The 20007-nt window shown below is 41.5% G+C and overlaps 3 protein-coding genes across 7 annotated transcripts in view; all 3 read right to left on the bottom strand.

The window, feature by feature from the left end:
• wwp2 (WW domain containing E3 ubiquitin protein ligase 2) overlaps positions 1-9431 on the bottom strand; it is a 48824-nt gene extending 39393 nt beyond the window's left edge. For 2 of the 5 annotated variants that reach the window (XM_086208624.1, XM_086208620.1), the window contains exons 1-4: positions 8485-8650; positions 7912-7993; positions 3293-3449; positions 2706-2827 (exon numbers count right to left, since the gene is read on the bottom strand). In XM_086208624.1, the coding sequence (XP_086064750.1) occupies positions 2706-2827; positions 3293-3449; positions 7912-7993; positions 8485-8487 (364 nt within the window). In that variant the 5' untranslated portion in view covers positions 8488-8650. Of the gene's footprint in view, positions 1-2705; positions 2828-3292; positions 3450-7911; positions 7994-8484; positions 8653-9359 lie in introns of those variants that run through there. The other 3 variants (XM_086208622.1, XM_086208623.1, XM_086208621.1) reach the window with 3 other exon arrangements.
• A 704-nt stretch (positions 9432-10135) lies between these two features.
• Positions 10136-13259, bottom strand: polr2c (RNA polymerase II subunit C). The gene is made up of 9 exons (XM_086207761.1): positions 13073-13259; positions 12607-12656; positions 12203-12271; positions 12064-12116; positions 11207-11335; positions 11065-11116; positions 10817-10985; positions 10653-10727; positions 10136-10568 (listed from the first exon to the last, which is right to left on the bottom strand). The coding sequence occupies exons 1-9, from the start codon at positions 13156-13158 to the stop codon at positions 10424-10426; spliced, it is 828 nt and encodes a 275-aa protein (XP_086063887.1). The 5' UTR covers positions 13159-13259; the 3' UTR covers positions 10136-10423.
• A 545-nt stretch (positions 13260-13804) lies between these two features.
• Positions 13805-20004, bottom strand: coq9 (coenzyme Q9 homolog (S. cerevisiae)). Its single transcript, XM_086207762.1, has 9 exons — positions 19890-20004; positions 18892-19195; positions 18626-18761; positions 18007-18149; positions 17708-17792; positions 17499-17603; positions 14451-14606; positions 14169-14222; positions 13805-14065 (listed from the first exon to the last, which is right to left on the bottom strand). The coding sequence occupies exons 1-9, from the start codon at positions 19945-19947 to the stop codon at positions 14030-14032; spliced, it is 1077 nt and encodes a 358-aa protein (XP_086063888.1). The 5' UTR covers positions 19948-20004; the 3' UTR covers positions 13805-14029.
• Between the last annotated feature and the right edge of the window lie 3 nt (positions 20005-20007).

A 20007-nucleotide genomic window follows, 5' to 3' on the forward strand; every position in this document is an offset into this window, starting at 1 on the left:
AAAACTTGCTTAACTTTTGTTCTGCTGGGTTTTCAACCTGGGACCTCTTTCCAGCACTTAGCTAAAATGCTGTCATGAAGTGATGCTGTGAGCTACACGGGGATGCAGGAAGGATTCTCTGCTGTGAGCTTCTCATGCCTCTCGATTAACATTCAAACTTGAAGGACAGAGTAGCAGTCAAATTTAATATGATACATTTCAATAAAAATCGAATTTTCAGATTAACTGCAGGGGTTAATCTTCGTACCTCTTAAAAACACACACACACACCAACTGTATTGCAGTTTGTCCACGAAGGCCATTAAATTATGGAAATAAGCACAAGCTTTAAAATGGCCAAAATGCCAGAAAGCAGAACAGTTCTGGACAACAAATAATACACATCTCAGTTCTAAAAGCAACACATCACAGTTATTTTTACATATTTTCTCCCACCCTGATTTCTGAACTCTGTCCATGGGACATAGTACAAAAAACTGTCAAGCACTAAACCAAGTCTTAACTTAATCATCAGACCACGCCTGATTTCATATTCTAATTGCATCACTTTAAAATAGGTCTTATTTAGGAAAGTGTGTTTTGGATCACTGCCAACTCAAAAAGAAGAAGAAGAAGAAAGAATTCCAACAAAAAAAAGAAGAATTAGACTCATGACATTTAATATTGGCCATCAGAACTCTGATGGTGATGCATTCAGTTACACAATAATAATGTTGGGTGGCACATTACTGAGAATTCAAGGAAGTTTGAGAAATTGAGCCCGCAAGGCAATTACATCATGTTGCTCAATTTACTCCCACACAGGATGTAGCAGCCTCCAGGAGGTCAATCATTGCTGCTGCATGGGAAACCAAGACAAGTCTCACCAAGTTAGATGCTATTTTTAAGAGAAATCTAAGAGTTAAAGAGAAAGCCTCAATAAATCTGCTACATACATTCATCAGGGTGTAAACCTCTAAAGAAACACAGGGATATAGAGTTTACTCTTGCACAAAATCCGCAGATCTAGCTGGTGTGACGAAGATACTTCATACACTCAACGAGAAGAGTTTAAATTCTAATTGTTTGCTCAGTGTGGTCCATAGTGGACACTGTGTGATCAGTCCTTTATTCATTTATGGTCCTACAATTCAGATGTCATAGTTGGAATCAGTGACAGAAATCTACTGGTTTTAGTACAATGTATTTTTATTCTACCGACTTTCTTTCTCTGAGACACTGAATGGTTTTTGAGACAAGCAGCCTTGTCTTAAACACATTCTGTACATTCTTTCTCTTTTGCACTCTATAAGATGATATAATATGGCATCTCTATCATGTTATCTTATGAAAATATGATGTGACCCTGGACCAGATATCTGCCTGCAGATGGCGAAGATTTGCTGGTTAATTAATGTGTTAATAAAAGCTAAGTGTTATCGCTGTTTTTGATTTACCTCACAACTGGGAGTGATGTCACATCCTAGTGGACAGTCGACGTTTGCAATAGCAGTTAATAACAACTTTCTACACTGTATATAGTGCATATAAATGTCATTGCAACATATCTACAGATAAAATATGAGCATCTCTGTGTGCACAACTAACTGATTTAATGTGACGCAACAAAACAAGATGCTGAAATTGTAAATTTTAAAAGCATTCACGTGATTGAGTTGCACAGCAGTGACTGGAATTGTGATCTTTAGTTTTGACAGGTATATATGGAGTTGAGTAAATCCAGTTAAATTTTCCAACTGGGAACTTGGAAATTCTGACTTCCCAGATCAGCTGGAATGCAGTATACATATCCAGTGTTTGAGGGGGAAAATGTACAGTAACTGTGAGTATTTATCAGCATTCCGTAGGAAAACTCCTGGCAAAAGCTTTGGAAAAGTTTTCTTCTTTCTCTATAAGGTTACTTGTTGTTATTAGAGGACGATAAGCATTTTCACAAGAACAAACTTTCATGAATCACATCCACCCAAACTTGGTAATGTTAGCTGCTTGGAAAAAATGATTATTACACTTTCTACAATTCGACTTCCTTCCTTTTTTCTTACTCTTACATGTTCTTTGCTTTCAGACTCTCCAGACAACTGTGAAATCACACTCACAATATTCTCGGTTGTAAGTACTGACTGTTGCATGTAAGTTAGCCTAAACCTAATAAACATGCAATCATAAAAAAATAAATAATGGTATATTTCATATTACGGCAGCATTTAAGCGGTACACTGTCTTGTAATATGCAGGATAATATCTCTCCTCCTCTATCAAACTTGTCTTTACAGGTATCAAACTTGTCTTTACAGGGAACAACCTCCAGCAATTCAGTGCTGCTTTCAGGTACAAGAAGCTAGCTCCGAATTCTCAAAACAGAAACCACTGCAGTGGCAATGAAAAGACAGAAGAGTGTGTTTATGGAGGGAAGTAAGAAAAATTTCTCGCTCAGAAACTCGTAGTTGTCTGCCTCCCCAGATACATGTTATCACCGCTACAACTTGTTAAAAAACCTTTTTTTTCCACAAATTTTAGTTTTCCAATTACCCGTGAATGTTAAGGTGAGAACTATTTTTCCATAATGTAGGTGCACTGCACAGAGTGCACACAAGCAAACCATCTCAAAAAAGATGATCGTATTAGTATAGCCTCTGCCACTGACAAACCATAATGCTGGTACATTACCAGGAGCGTGTGTGTGGCGTGTGTGTGTGTGTCCTTACTCTTGCCATCGTGTGTCCGCAGTGTGTCCAGCAGGTCTATTGTGGCGCTGCCCAGTAACTCCTTCCTCAGTGTGTGGCAGCTCCACAGCTTCAGATCCAGACGACTCTGAGGCGTCACATTACTGTCAAAAACGAAGTAATATACACACACATCATTAAAAAGAATAGTTTAAAACACACTTCATAGAGTAAATTCACCTAATGTACTCTGTCTTACTACGATACTGCTGTACATACTGGCATCAAAATTATTTTCACTCACAAAAATCTTAATTTTAGTAGTTAAATGTAAAATGTAAAAATAATTCATATTTTATATATTTTCCTTACCTACCACAAAATTCATCATTTATGTGTTTTTATTTAAAACCACTTGAATTGTACTTGAAATTTTGAAAGTTAATACTAAATTTCTTTCCATCATTACTTATGGCATTTTAGAACGCACATCACAACACACCAGGACCCATGTTGCGTGTGTTTATGATCTAAATAACTGTTGGCCCCAAGTTAAAACTCAAACAATTTCTGTGTGTGTGTGTGTGTGTGTGTGTGTGTGTGGGGGGGGGGTGGTATTGTGCTCTCACAGGGTTAGGTCTTCATTCCACTGCAGCTCAAGGTGTCCGCTGCGCTTGCCTGTTTTTTTGGTTTCACTTGTCAGGCCGTCGGCAGTCACCTCGACGAAGGAGCTGAGCCGAGAGTGACGGTTTGGCAGCTTGGGAGACTGGGGCTTCGCTGAAACCACTGTACACACACAACACACAGCAAACACACTTTTAGAAGAGCAAAGAGGGTGGGCTCTTGGTATTTAAGGGTTGAACGTAACAAAGAATCACAAAAGAATCTTTTTCTATCTTTAGTTGTGCCGTTTTGTGAAAAAGGTTAAAAGTTGACATTTCATCCAAACAAAACTGTACCCGTATTTCTTAAAGAACATTCTGCCCACCTCTGAGCCCATGGGGTCAGTAAGTTCAGGAACTATGGAAACAGAGGCCCTCAATTTAGGGATCTAACATAAGAAAATGTAGACTCCTTCAAAACATAGAAACTATTCTCATGGTTTCATTTCTTTAGTTTTTACAGCACCTTATTGACTCCCACACTAAAATACTTCTGTTTTTTTTTTTTTTTTTTTTTTTTTTTAAATGGTACATAGAGCCTTAGTCCAGTCCTCACCCTGTTTCTCCTGACTGAGTAGGGACCTCTCAGCTCTGGTGGTAATGTTCTAACTACTAGAAATATATCGCCAGTAGCAGCAGCAGGTTGAATTCATGCTAGGGAAGAGGGACTGTTTGTGTATGATATAAAGAACGTAAGAGTATACTTGAGATAAGATCATTTCTGCATAACTTATCCGACTAGATGTTTCAGCAATTTTGTCAATCCATCGCGATGAATACATTTACTGTCGAGTGGGGGTTTTAGGCAACAAAGGAAGTGTTTGTTTCCACATATTTACAGAGCATCTAAAAGTTGTTTATACCTTGCAGTACTGAAGGGCAGCTCTGTGATACACCATCGTACCGCTGTTGAAGCTTCACACACTAAAAGAAAGCAGTTCTCTCTTGTGGATTGATGACTGTACAGATTGTGGATCAACCATTTACTTAATGACATAAATGTGTCTCACTCATGCTTGTCACATGATTAAAAATCACTTCTTGTTATGAGTTTGACTTCAGGTGTAGCTTATCAGAGAGCAGCGGTCAAACAGTAGACAGTAGAGAACATCAGCATCAGCATATTAGTGACGGGGAGAGCAAACACGAAAGTATAAATATCGCCCTCAAGTGGAATGTTGGAAGCACCGCTTCCATCAGGTTTTCCAGTAAAGTCATTAGCACACTTAAAGAATGTATGTAGCTGCCGGCTGGTTTGTTTATGTGTATGTGTGGTTATTATTCTTCCGTCTGTGATACTTCCTGATATTCCCTGGTCCTACAAACCAAACAGAACTTCTTGGATGATATCCCCCTTAGTCACAGCACTTGTGGGAATGTTGCAAATGGGAGGAGAGTGTACAGCTGGGTTTAGACAGGCTTAGAGGGCCTGCTGGGAATCTTGTTGCAGCACGTGTCAGTTATATGAAAGACAAATCACTGCTGTCTTTGCTCCATCCCATAATAGACTAGACATTAGTAGACCTGCACTGGTTTAGATACACACACACATACACACCCACACGCAAGACAAACTGTGACTCATCAGCAGCTAACTGTAGACAAGGAAGTGACAGAGAAGAAGAAGAACACCAGGAATGTTGTAGTTGGAGTGACGGTAGAGAAGCAGACGGTGGCTGAGAGCAGATCAGCGGCAAGTATAACCATCAGCCCTGGAGGACACTGAACCAGGATTTAGTCAAATAAGACTGACAGTTGACACAGAGGCAAAATCCAGCTCCAATTCTACATGCTGTCAAGATAACACTGTACCCAAACTTACAAATGAGCACGTAGAGTTTTTCATACATGCACCGTTAGACTTTAATATTATACAGCCATTATGAGGTAGCAAATAGGGGATGGCCTTAGGCACACTAAAAACCTCCACTTTTACTACATTAATAAGTCCTAACTATAAGTCATCCTCCCATTCTCCCAGCTCTGCATGACCATCCACCCCCCCACCCCCACATAAATGAACACCTACATGGTGTCTATTGGGACAGTCCGCATGTGTTGTTGGTAACAGCCGAAATACTTAACCACCACGGTTTGGTTTTATTACAGGTGTCGCATGCAGGTATATTACTAAGACCCTGCAAAAAAGAAACATGATATCATCTTTATCATCTTTAGCTTAGCTGTGGCTCATGTAGATCAACACAAATTCCTTTAGAGATCAGCTTTCATTTAGAGTGAACAGGATCCACCTATGATGAGAGAGCGAGCGATCGAGCGAGAGAGAGAGACAGAGAGAGAGGGAGAGAAAAAGAGAAGGGGGGGACTCACAACGATGTGCCTGAGTGGAGGGATGCAGCAGTGCCTTTCTCACACCAACATGAGATCAAATAAATACAAACTTGGCATAGCGCAGGACAGGGTTTTCAAAGTGAGGTCAGTGGAGCACATGTGGTCCATCAAAGTGATTGATGTGGCCTATCATGCAAATGAGTATATACTCAATTCAGAACTTGGTCCGCAATGCTAACATGATAAAGTCACATGTGGCTCAGACAGCGTTTAGGTATGTGATTGTTGCATGTCAGGTGCTTTCACACATGAACCTGATACTGTCCACTTGTGATTGGATCACTGACTCACTTAAATATTTTGAACAGGGATGAAGTCAACAGGTTACACGCTAACAAAGAGATACCAGATCAGCATGGAGGAATTTTACTTTTCCATTGCAGGTGAAATTGAACAAAATCTGCTTGTCTCCTCAAAACGACTCAGATTTCCACTTGGATCCTTTATGTGTTTCTAAACCTGAGCTTTATGATTGAACATTCCGCAGAAATCATCTGAAATCAATCAGACACGTTTATCATGCCTCCACGCTGGTGACAGCTGGAACGGAGGAGTTCGGATGATGGACAGGGAGACTTTACACGTCTAAATTATCTGGCATGTTGTATCAAAGCAAGCAAAAAACACAACGAACTAGATGGTGTATTACATAATGAACCCACCTGCAAGCTACTTCATGGCCCTGGACAGAAACATGACTTAATGAACCAGACAATGGGCTAAGATTTTGTGGTGATCTGTTTGATGTTGTTGAAGAAGCTGCAAGACTGCACTCACTATATTTATTTAACACAATCTGATCGCCACTGATGCTGCTCCGGCTGCAACTCCTGGCTTAGCAACACGTAAATGCAGATTAGCTGCATCACCCATGTTTTCAGCAGTACAACTGACAGGAGTGAAAGCTTGATCGTTTGTTGTGATGGATGAAGACGAGGTGAGTCCCTGACCTTGGATAAAACACTCAACTGCTTTTACTGAAATACACACTCTCTCAGACTGTGGCACTGACGTGCTCCTGATTTCACTTCATACCGAATCTATGTACAGGTTCATACTAGCGACACTAAAACAAACCCTTCAATACTCAATCCAAGGTTCAATTTGCAAATAAACTGCAATTCTTGAGTTCAATACGGAAGCAAAAGGTGCAGCGCACACACACACACACACACACACACACACACACACACACACACACACACACACACACACACACACACGACGGCTCAGCAGCTCCGTCTTCACTGAGAAAGTCCTGACAAGATTACTGGTACTAGTGAGATTGAAACCGTAATTGTACTAAGTTTATAAGATCCCAATCTATTAATGGAGGGTACTAACCCAGGAGTGGCCATGCACTTCACCAGTGTTGTCTGATTGTAAATTCTACCGTTTACTGTACGTTGGGTTCAAGAAACTCTGGGATCATTTGGGATACAGCATAACACTCATTGTATAACAGTGAATATAGTCAGTTCCCACTGATAAATCAGAACACATAAACCCTTTGCCCTTCCTGGGTCAAACACCTGACCAAAACAAGTCTGGTTAATGCAACAAAATATTTGTCTCCTTCGATGTTTATTGTGTATGACTGTCTCTTTGTTGGTGATGTTTTTCTTCTCTTTAATCTACAAAAAAACCAGACCCAAACTGAACTGAAACCGCAGCCTAAAAACTGCTATATAAACCAAACCATAGACTTCTTAAACCTGTATTTCAGACACACATAAATACAATTCTGAAACTTTATCTGATGCTTAAGATGAACATTTTCATGAATATGCATTCTCAGAAAGGTCTTTGAAAACGTAAAAAAGAACTCCATGTTTAAATTGACTATAATATTTTGAATTTAACTTTTTGACAGGCTGTGTGGTATGATAAAATAAACAAACAAAAAATGAACTCCAATGAACAACAATAGGTGTTTCAAAGTAGATCTCAACGAACCGCTCGTCCTCTATTATACAAGGATTTGTGAGGACAATTGCCGCAAGTTTTTTCACGGCCAAAAAAGCTCTGGACACATATATATGTACTATCAGTGTGAGTGCGTGTTAGCGTGAAGGGGTGAATAAGGCAAATTTTGACAGCAGTTTGAGCACCATAAATATAAAAAAGTCTAAAATATACTATAGTGTCAATTAACCACTACAACGACTTCATTCATGTTGATAATTTGATGTCAAGAACTATAGGGCAAAAAAAAAAAAAGTTTATATTATTACCTTTTAAGATCAACTGGGACTTTTCAGTGGTCTGGACACCACCAGGTCTGGTCACACTGGCTGCTGCCATGACATCACAGCTCTGAAACATAAATAATATCGTTACGTTTTGTCAAATATCACAAATCTGACAAAAAACTTGGTGCAAGGCATTTAAGCTGCTCAGCCAGATGTTTCTATAAATAGCAGAGATGTCAATGATACATTTTCCACCTCATCAAACACTGAACCCTTTAGACCTTTTGAACATCACCTTGAGCAAAGTCAGAGACGCAGCCTGCTGAGTTGCATATTCAGTAAGGATGTGCCGGCCTGTCAGTGCAGGTGATGCTGATCTTTGATGTGTTTAACCACGAAACTGGTTACTTGTCCAGTTACCAGTAACGCTAAAGCTGCAGCACCAAGGTGACTGCTGCTGCTGCTGCTGCTGAGGATGCCATCTCCGCTCGGGAACACACAGACGTCATCATCAAAACCAGTACTACAAGGTTAAATTTAACAAATGAGCACCTGCAGTGTGCAGTTAATTCGCACAGGAACCAATGAATGCTACCACAACAAAAGCACACACACCATCTTTCCACAACCTTGTGATAGAAGCTGTCAGGGTGCGCAGCAGAATCCAGCACTCAGGGCAGCTGGCTAAACTTGACCAGGAAACACACGGATGTAGCTGTCCATGCTAAACAGCTCTCATTGTTCCTCTTTTAAATACCCTTGTCTGCTGCGCACAAAACACAAACACGGAAGATGATCAAGGCGTTTTTATGCATCACAGTTTAGTGAGTAAATATACAACATTTCCGGTCTTGTTTTTCAAATTAAATCTCATTTATCAAACGCAGCTACTCGTTCGTCGCAAAGCCTTCTAATCACATATTATCAAAATGACCTATGAAATGCCTGTAGAAACAACGATGTATACCGTGAAGAGGTTAGGCTGAAAAAACATCATAATATCGCTTAAATGACCAGGTGAATTTTCACGATGTGGATGGAAATGCATTGCGTTTGTGGACTGTTAATCTCCTCAAACCGAAGAAAACAGATACACCTGCATCATATCATCAACCTTTGAGTAAAAATATAAACTTACCACTCCCACTAAAACCAGCAGTAATATGGCACTAAATATTAAAATAAACGTAGTAGGACTGTTTACACATCACCAGCCCACTGCGACCACTACTTTTACACTAACTTTGAAGGGCACATCTCTCCACTTCCGGCCCTGTGTGGCTAACTCCGGTACTCCTGATTGAGAAGAAGCTAACTGTTAGCGAGCAGCCTCTTCGTATTGTGATTTTATAAAAGGACACGTCCAATAAACCTGCTCAAAACGTCTGACAACACGTAAAACAGCCTTGGTATTAGTGTGGTTGATAAAAGAACGTCGTATATACGTTGACAAGCTAACAAATAGGACTAAGACGTAGACTTTTGCGTACCTTTCTCGGCGGAGCTCCGCTGCTGTAGCTAGTGAACTTTCATTTCCGCCTCAGTGACAATACCACGTGACCTGCGGATATGTTTTTGTCCTAGCATAAAAGATCGAGGGTCATATCCACGGTAAACGTCTGTGTCGTATTATTTCCAATTCATATTTTGACTCAAAACTACTCTTTGCTTTAGAAGCTAATAAAAATAAATATTTCAATTATAAACATAAGTAGTAGTGGTTTCTAAAATATTACATCAGTGCAGTGAATGAGCACCTAAACATGAACCAGGGAAAAACGTGTATTGATGTGCTTAAGATAGATATCGCACTATTCTACATCGAAATATCCTATTTTTTTTGTGGCTGTCTGAGGGAAGCAGAACAGATTAAAACCACTTTGACACGTGGTCATTTTAATAGTTAGCAAACTTTTTTAATCAGCTTATGAATGATCAAACCTTTCAGTAACATTATGCCATGATTCGTAGCAAGAGGATTTGTTAGATGTCACTGTCATTAAAACCCTCATTTTAGATGTTAGTTTTTTTTATTCAATTGTTGTACAGTACTCACATGTAATGACATCTTGAGCAGTATTTTAACTTTTTTCCTATTTTTGCAAACTTTGTTCATTTCAATTTACTGAGCATACATTTTCATGTTTTTAATCTCAGATAAATTCACATCATTGAATCATAATTGATAATTGTAAAACACCCATGAGAATATTTATTCATCTCTAATAATGGGCATGAACATTCAGTACAGACCCAAATACTTAAATGACGACAAGTTCCACATAAATTTATTTAAAAAGTAACATACTACAAAATAATCATCCAACATGTTCCACAGACAACAAATATCTATTTGGATCATTTTAACACGGACTCTCTTTTAGAAACTGAGCTTGTGTTGGAATATTAAGCAAGTCACAGCTGGAGTAAATTCAAGAACACTTCCAGACACACATGTAAAACCCCTGCCGGTATCCAGAGATAGGATTCCATCAACAGAGATCATGATTAGCCCAGTTATCTAAAGAAAGCTTGATCCGTTAGCGAGCCACGTTCAGTTGATGGTGAGCACGTCGCTCTGGATCTCGTGGCTCAGCTGTGTCTGCAAGTCACTCAGCTTCTTCTTGAGGACGGCCAGCGCAGACATGACGATGGTCTCGGGTCGCAGAGAGCCACAGGACTCCACGTTGTAGTAGAACCTGCGGTGGGGAAGGTCCCCACAGATGAATCATGTTATGCGACAACATCAGCAAACACTCAAGTATGATTGAATTTGGAATCACCTCTCTGGTTTTCCATTGGGGTCATAAGGAGCCTGAACCTCGTCCTCCTCGATCTCTGAGTATTCACTTTTCGGCCTGGAATTAGAGTGATGAAGCATGCAATCAAGTATTGTGCTTGTGAGGGGATCAGAGTTGACCATCATAGTGAGAAAATGATCACGCACCATTCCTCGGGTCGAGGGTAGACTGTGTGTCTAAGTGCATTGTCTGGGTCGTATTCAAAAGACACGCCCGCTGTTGGGTTCCACTTGGCGTGCTCCTTCCCAAAACCTTTCTTGGCGTAAGCTCTGAGTCGAAGTTCTTGTCCTTTACGAAGCTTCACCAGCAAAATATCTGCAAATTTGAAATATAACTACAGAAGAAAGGACTCCTGACATTATCATGGCAGAGGAAAAGACCACTTGGATCTCACCATCCTGTTCAACATAATCATTGGGGTCATTGTCCCGACTCCGAGACGTCACCTGTTAAAAACCAAATAAAAAGGACAGTCAGCTTTGAGTTCTGCTGCCAGTCGTGATGACATGACTTCAGCAAGAGGAGAAATGACACACCGGGATGACCCGGGGGTGGTTGGATAACAGGTCACGGGAGGTGACGTGGCGTGTCTGGTCCTCGGTACATCGAACATCCAGTGTCAGCTCAACGGAACACTCAGGGCAGAAGTCATCACAGGTGCAGTCCTATGGGAGGGTCAGATGAAGGAGACCAGAACATGAGCTCTCACCTCCACAACCAGCAGGATGACACAGAGACTACCAGACTGATACTCTCTAAACTTGGATCCCTACATCAACATGCAGGATTTTTTTCTTATCTTACTTAAATAGTATTTTACTTTGGGAAAATCAGTAACTTCCCCAGAATATTACATGTCCCTTCATGAAAAACAAACGGACATATTCTTGTGTTGGTAAATTTGCGGTTTGGAATGTAACTGAAGGGTTGGTTAGTGAGCTTGCTTCTCCCTGGCTTCACTGATTGGAAATGACATCATATATTCATGAAATTACATACAACATATGAGAGGGAGCAAACTGTTGTGGGGGTGGTATGGAAAATCAAAACATTTAGAAAATGTTACACAATCTTTGACGATCACAAAGACAAAGCAATGAAATGATTCTACTAAGCTTAGGGGCACTTTTCTAAGAAAAAAACACCCCTAAAGAGACGTAAATGAGATTAAAAGAGTGGGTAAAAGAGGAAACATGCACAAGATAAATTAGCTAAAAAAAAAAAAACACAAACGTGAAGAAAAATAAAAAGCATTTTTAAGAATACTACTTCAAGAGGTTAGTTAATAAGACCTACAGAACCATTAGATAATTATTTTTAGCTTCCTATTCAGCGTAACAGCATCAGCATTCATCAGCAGTGGTCCATTATGCAGTATTGCAGTGATTCTTACCCTGGAGTACTGCATTTTATCTACAATGTCATCACTGGTGAGAGGTATGAGACCTGAAACACAGTAGATGTTGATGAGCAGACCCTTCTACGCTCATGCAGTAACACTGGGCTTTATCACTCTTACGATCAGAGCGTACCAACTCTGTGCGCGATGAACTCATCATGCAGCACCGATGAATTGGCATCAATCTGGATCCAGTCGATCGCTGTGAATGCAGTCAAGGTTAGTCCCACTTTTAATGAGTATTACATTCCTGCACTGGTCTAAATGTACCTGGGGAGAATTTGTTCACTCAGCAGTTGAGTTGCTAATGTCAGTTCAAATAAAACAGATTGAGAAGTACTGTTTCCTGTAAGTGAGTTCATTAAACTTAAAACATTTCTGGTAAATATTCCTACTAAGTGCAACTAATTCATAATGGAACCTCCTCTGACCGGCAGCCTTATTTCTACCCGACAAATTATAGCTGCGGCTACAAATAGAAAGCAACTTGTGTTCTTGACATTTCTGTAAAATGTGAATATTTGAAAATTGGTTTACCTATAGTGGGAACTTCTGACATGAACACACGACGGAGAGAGTTGGCAACCCTACAACATAAAGAGAGACAGTAATATTTACACGTAGAACTACGGATATCCATGTTATGTCCACAAATCTGACCTCCAAATCTCTATTTTCTACAATCAAGCCACGGTGTATCACCTTGACAAAGAGGACTTTAGTAATGACGAATGAAATTTAACTGAGAGGACATTTTAATTTCTAAGCTACTGGAAGCCCCCGCATAGCAGTTGGATACACTCAAGACTACAAATTAATTTCAATGGTGGATGAAAGGTAGTGTTCAGGAAAAATACAGCATGTTTATTATCACGGTGTGTTTTAATTTTTCCTGTCAATTCCCATACGTTTAAAACTCCTCACAACAATCTGTTTGTTGCTAAACCTGCTAGCCATCCGCTAGCTTAACTCAGTTTGAATGGACAAACAAGTGAGTACTCACGCCAAATCTGTGTTTTCGATGACAAACTTAACATTTTCGTCTGTAAGTTCTGTGATTTTCACCGTCGGCTGGTTAGCATACGGCATTGTTGAAGTACGATATGATTAAAAAACAAGGTTGTCGTCCACGCACTCCGAGCTACCGCTGCTGTGGTTTGAAAGCCGCTGATTGGTCGTAAGAGTGACGATACCTGCTGATTGGTTCTGAAGGCCAAAGAAGGCGGGTCTAATTTTAACTTCCGGGTCACATCGCATTCTCCCAGAATAAAGGCGCGTTGTAATTAAAAAAAAGTTTACGCTTCGTCTCTGTGGTAAAACATTTATGGGTGAATTCATTGTAGTAGATGTACAGTTGTTCTTTTTTTGTGTTTATGGAAAAAAGAGAATAACCCAAGCACAAAATCTGCCATTTGACTTCATCAGAAATTGTCTTTGAAATGTGTTTAACACAATTTGTAGTATTCAATACTTATTTGATTAGAGTGGTGCACTTGAGAGGGAGGAATGGATCAGAACTGTAAAAATAAACATCTCACACTTTCTAATATGCGTTAATACATTTATTTGTTATGTTTTGGGTCTTTCATCGGGCAAAATCCAAATGAAAGGCTTTGTTTGCATCTTTGGATTCTTATCTGACTTTAAAATGCAAACCTTTCCCATTATGCTCTTTGCCTGAAATCATCCTTTATAGTTCTCACCTTAAACAGATTATTAAAGATCAGACAAAATGTTAAATATACAATGTCAACTTTATTGATCTGAACAGGAGAGACAAATTGAGGACCGAGAAACAAAAGACAAAGCCACTAGTCTTGCAAGTGATTTGTGACAAATGAGCTCTCCTGTTGAACATAAATCATAATCCAACACTCACTAAATCACAAATAAGAGCAAAAAAACAGTTGATCTTTTATCTCCTGTCACAAGAAAGGTAGTCCCGATCCAGAGTCTCCAATCACCGCCTCTGGTTCAATCCTGTGAGATTCTTCAACTGCAAAGACAGATTTTTATCAATCATTTGTCACTTGGTGAAAATAAATACATAAATAGGACTTATGAACCCAATCAAATTAACATGTAATCTAGTTACTTACGGTTACAGCAGCTCCCATGAGCCCCTGCACCACTGCTTCACCAGTTGATTGCACCTGGAGAAGCAAATAAGACACGGGACTTACCGCATATGAAAAATATGGAAATCCTATTGTTTGTGTTTCCAGTCACTCATTCTGAGCTCCTGTGAATTTGAAGTGTCAGTCATGTGATTTATTTTATCATAGGCAATGTTGAGAAACGGAGAGAAGATTTCTCTTCAATGGTTTTCGTCAGTTTCCTGTTGGTCAAACGTCTTCTGTGTCACATACAGTAAACGCTACCTGTTTTGCGGTGGTGGCCATGTTGACTATGTCCTGAATGCGGTTGTCAAGAAAGTTCCAGGTGTCCTGGAAGTCTGGAGAGGAATCCTGAACCATTACCAGCTCTGTGGTGTTAAAGATGCCCGACAGTGCCGCTCTCTTGGTGTACCAGTTCATCTACGCGAGAAAGAGGCGGGGACAGGAGGTTCATACATGTTCCCAACAGGACATTTTATCTCTATAGCACATTTAATCAAAGATAAAAATCAGTGTTAGGTCAATGAAAGGCTGCATACACAACTAAGAAACATGACCAGATTAAGAGGAAAGAGTATATTTGAATTATCCTTTATAAACTGATAGAAATGCAGTTGTGAGGAGTGGAAGGAGCAGTTATTAGCGTCGTGCAGCTAAATGTATTTCAAATGTACAAGTTAGGGACTCTTCTTGCCGTCTATGTTGTTAGGAATATGTGACAAAGTGTGTAACAAGTAGAAAACAGACTTTAGGTCATTTTAAATACCTGTGACCACCATTTTTATCCTGTTCTAAATGTGGGGCTCAACATGATCCATAGGTTATTTTTTGGCAGACTGTTTTATAATGTCACATGACTGTCTGGTGGCCATTTTAAATGATCCTGTTATGCTCTGAGGAAAAAATATGTAAAAGACGATTGATGATGACGACGTGGTAATGACGGATGAAGCAGAGGTGACGAGCCCTGTTAAAAGACTGTTAATTAAATATAATAAAACATTTCAGAGTGCTATTTCATGTTTAAAAAGTCCCTGTAGAAACATCACTTGTTTTGTGACTAATGAATGTAATGACTGTGATTTTCCATCATAACGTGTTCATTTAATAACAATATATAAAGTCAACCAGAGAATTTCATCTGAGTCTGCAGCCTCTCTGTTTATTAGAGTTAGAGTTCTGCTTTTGTTTATTTGTCGTGCTTCAACTTCAGTGTGTTTGATTAATGTGCATTCTGATGTTTCACACTGGAAAAGGTTCATGCATTTTTTACACTTGCTTGATGCGCCCCCCCCTTTTTTTTTTAATTCATCATCTTGGGAGATCTTTTTGTAAGTAAGTTCAGGTCTTGCAAGGATTTGACTTCCATCGGCAAGAAGCAAACATGATTGGAGGTGGAGTGACATGGATATAAGTAAAAAGAAATTACCGATGTGCGTGTCACAAGTGAAAATACCTTGAATAACAAACTAATGTCTTATTAGGATTTTGACAGTTTTTTTGTTTGTCTGATAAACGGTTTGGTGGCTGCAGGATCGGGTTTCTGCTTTTTGCAGACAAAGCGGTCCTACTGACGTCATCTGGCCATGGCTTTCAGCTCTTGCTGGATTTGTTTGCAGCCGAGTGTGAGGCGGCCGGAATGAGAATCAGTACCTCCAAGTCCGAGTCCATAGTTCTCGACCATAAAGGGTGGAGCGACATCTTCGGGTCAGGGATGAGATCCTGCACTAAGGGGAGGAGTTCTAGTACCCTGGGGTCTTGTTCAAGAGTGAGGGGCAGATGGATCGTGAGATCGACAGGTGGATCAGTACGGCGTCTACAGTGATGCAGACTCTGCATCGGTCCGTCGTGGTGAAGAGGGAGCTGAGCTGAAAGGCAACGCTCTCAATTTACTGGTTGATCTACATCCCAACCCTCACCTGTGGTCATGAGCTCTGGGTAATGACCGAAAGAACAAGATCTTGGGTACAAGCAGCCTAAATGAGCTTCTTCCGGAGGGTGGCTGGGCTCTCACTTAGAGACAGGGTGAGAAGCTCCATCATCCAGGAGGAGCGCAGAGTAGAGTCGCTGCTCCTCCACATCGAGAGGAGTCAGATGAGGTGGCTTGGGCATCTGGTCAGGATGCTTCCCAGACGCGTCCCTGGGGAGCTGTTCAAGGCACATCTGAATGGAGCCCTTGGGGAAAACCCAGGACACGTTGGAGAGACCGTGTCTCTCAGAAGGCCTGGGAACGGATCAGGATCCCACGTGAGGAGCTGGATGAAACAGCCAAGGAGAGGGAAGTCTGGGTTTCTCTGCTTAGGCTCCAGCTCCCCCGCAACCTGACCCCCGATAAGCAGAAGAAGATGGATGGATGGATGGATGGAGGATTTTTACATTTTTCGATAAGGACTGAATGAATGAGGAAATGAAACATTAACACTTGATCTGACAATCACCTGATATTTCCATCGCAGTAGTTGTGAGTTCTCTGACAACGATTTAGTTAAAATTTGTGATCCCTTTAAATATAAACCTGACCATAGTGTCAATTGATTTGCCTCAGCAGGCATCTGTGTTCAGGGTAAAAGTTCTAAATAGACTGTAATGGCTCAGTGCCAGTGGGGCAGCATGGCTCAGAGGTCGAGTGGCCATCTAGCAACCAAAGGGTTGCTGGTTTGATCCTCACTTCCCCCAGTGACCATGTCCAAGTGTCCTTAAGCAAGAGACTGAGCCCCTAATTGCTTCTGATGGCCCTGTGATGGACTGGCGACCCATCCAGGGTGAACCCCACCTCTCACCCAATTTCAGCTGGGATAGGCTTCAGGCCCCCCCCCCCCCCCTTAACGGATAAGAGGTATAGAAAATGGATGAATGGATGGGCTCAGCATCAAACAAGAAATCCAGTTAATGACTTACTGGAGCATTAAGGAGCCTGAAATGTCAGTCATGAGTGGACAGAGGTGCAAAACCAGTATGAAAAAGGAGTGAATACTCGACTTACACTCACCAGGTGGACAGAAACACAACTCTCAGTGAATGATAGTGCTGGTGACTGCCAGGTGTGTAATTAAACAACTCTCATCCTTAGGGTAAAAAAAAGCTGCTCAAAGTGGTTAGATAAGTAAATGCAGGTTTTCGGTTTCCAGGCTACAACAGGCCAGCCAATCAGAATCTTGTAGATGTACAATGTGAGGAGGGACACAGTGTTGGTGGTGGTGGGGGCGTAACCTTGGAGGAGGCAGGCCGGATATTGTGGGGGTGGTGGTGAAAGGGAGAGAGGAAGGTACGAGCAGAAGAGGAGGGGGATCGAGGGCGGTAGGATCCACTCACGTCTGTGGATCGGTCTCCAGCGTAGTACCAGATATCGTCCACCAGGGTGGAAAGGTGCTTCAGACTGTCGGGGATGTTGTGAGGCAGGAGAAGGATGCTCATCGCCTGAGGACACAAACAACAGTCAGCCTCAACAATGTCTACCAGACAAATGAGAACACCAGAGAAGCCCAGGCTGTGAATCATCACCAAACACTGCCGCGCTGTACCTGCGGCCACGTCTCTATGTATGGGATGTACATCCTCAGTCTGGTCTCAACAGCATCTCTGAGGAAGTCAGCCGTCTCCTTTGGTCTGCAAGACAACAGAACAACTCTATATGACTAACCTCAGGTGTGTGTTCACGACAAGGAAAATGCTTTGTTTACTTTTGGGGAGTTTTCAGTGTTAGTTTCTCACAGGATTATAAAAATCAGTCGTTTTACTTGACATGTTACAATCAAGTTAGATGTGCAAATGTGTGTGTGTGTGTGTGTGTGTGTGTGTATGTGTGTGTGCGCGCGCATACTCTGCCTGGCCCAGCTGGATGTGTTTGTGTTGTTCAGACAGGATCTCTGTCAGCTGTGAGTTGCAGTGGGAGATAAAATGTAAGACCAAGTCTCCAGCTCCGTTGTAGAACATCCCAGTGGAAGCAGATGAAAGGCCCAGGGTCTGGTACATCACACACACACACACACACACACACACACACACACACACACACACACACACACACACACACACACACACACACACATTAACTGACATAATGGACATCCTCTGCACTTGTGCTGCAACTGAGATATTATCATCGTTTTCCTGCGTCAGAGAGTTTGAAAAAACAATCTCTGCTGCATCTGTTGTGTGGTCGTGTGTGAAAATGGTTTTGACACAAAAGGAATCATGGCTAGTAGATGGGCCTGGTAAGAAAATGTGGATAAAAATGGTCGACAACAAACTTTGTTTTTTAATATTATAAGATTTAAAATAGGCCAACATACCAAACTATACCGCTACATATTATGAAGGAAACATTTTCTAAGACTTTTGATATACAAAAGGTGGGAGGTACTAGTTTTTTCATGGAATGACCCAAACATCTGGCTTCACCCATTATGGCAGAACATGTTTAGGGGACAGCAGCTCACCTCAGCCCCAGCTGCAATGGCTTCCATCGACCAGCCATGCAGAGGGACAAACTCCAGGGCGGCAGTCAGGATTCGAGCTTGAAGCTGCTCCTCTGTTTCGTACTCCTCGCCCTGCTCGCCACTCTGGTCCTGGTAACTTGGACAGGGAGGGTTCAGAGAATACATGACACACTGAGAGAGACAATGGCAGGAGCTGAGGTTCAATACCCTTGTAACCCTGTATGGCGAAGTTTGGTAACTGTACCCATATACATTCATGTCCTGACCTGGTGTTTGGCCGGCCGTCCTCATCCGATACTGGATCAGATGTGGTGTCATCTGGGGAAGCTGCTGCCGTGTCTCCATGAGCCGCTGTGTCTCCAGCGGCCGCTGCTGCCACTGTGTCTCCATGGGCCTCTGCCACTGTGTCATCCTGTCCGGTAGAGTGAGCCTGGTAGTGCTCATGGTAGATTGTTGATGAAGAAGATGAGGATCTGTCAGATTTAGATTCATCCTTAAGTCTCACTGCTGCACAGTGGAAACCTTGTCTCAGGCTGCATGAAGGGTTTGTTGCTGTCGGTTGCGCCACCACTGGGAGGAGGAATATTTTCAAAGAATTTAGTCAGAAAATAACATAACCTCCTTTATACTGCTTCTTTATAAAATCTGCTTATTACATTTACAGACAAGTTCACCAGCACATCGGTTGCACTTGTGCAAATGTTTTTATACAAATATGTTTAGTCAATCTGGGCTGAAAATTTTTGAATTTCAGCAATAAATCTGTGCTTTTTCCAACCGTGACATACGAAACAAATGTTTACCAAGCGCATTTGCCTAAGCATGTGAATGAACAGGGGATGTTGTGCAGTGGACCTGACATGTGTTCGCCTTGCATTATGCTTATACCTTCTTGAGATTCATGTGCCAACACAATAACTGGTCGTAATTTTATAGACATGCGCTATATTTAGCCTATTCTGCAGGAGCGTCTTGACATCTTGCATAACCAGCAGCAAGTTGCAGGAACTTGTTTCATTTGCCGTTGCAATCACCAAACCGCCTGAGTAACTTATAATCAGTATAATAATAGCGGGTTTAAAAAACCACGGACAACAGAGCAAATCCTGTCCTTCATGATCACCTTCTCTGCTACAAGTGACTTTGGCACGGATAAGTGACGTCAACATTGGCTCGTTTCTACTCCCTGGACGGTTCAGGGATGTTTTCCTAATCTGTCTTGCAGTAAACGTGAGACGACAGATAGCCAGCAGTCCCGTCTTACCGCTGCCCAGCCCCCGAAGTGCCCTTCCAGCCCGCAGAGCTCTCAGCAGCGCCGCCATGTCTAGCTGTTTGCGTTCGGACACTGCTGCGTCACTTTTGTGCGACTCTATTGCGAAAGT

This window comes from Aulostomus chinensis, chromosome 7 (genome assembly GCF_037954235.1).
Source record: "Aulostomus chinensis isolate RoL2024-O1b breed Wild chromosome 7, RoL_Achi_v1.0, whole genome shotgun sequence".
NCBI lineage: Eukaryota > Metazoa > Chordata > Actinopteri > Syngnathiformes > Aulostomidae > Aulostomus > Aulostomus chinensis.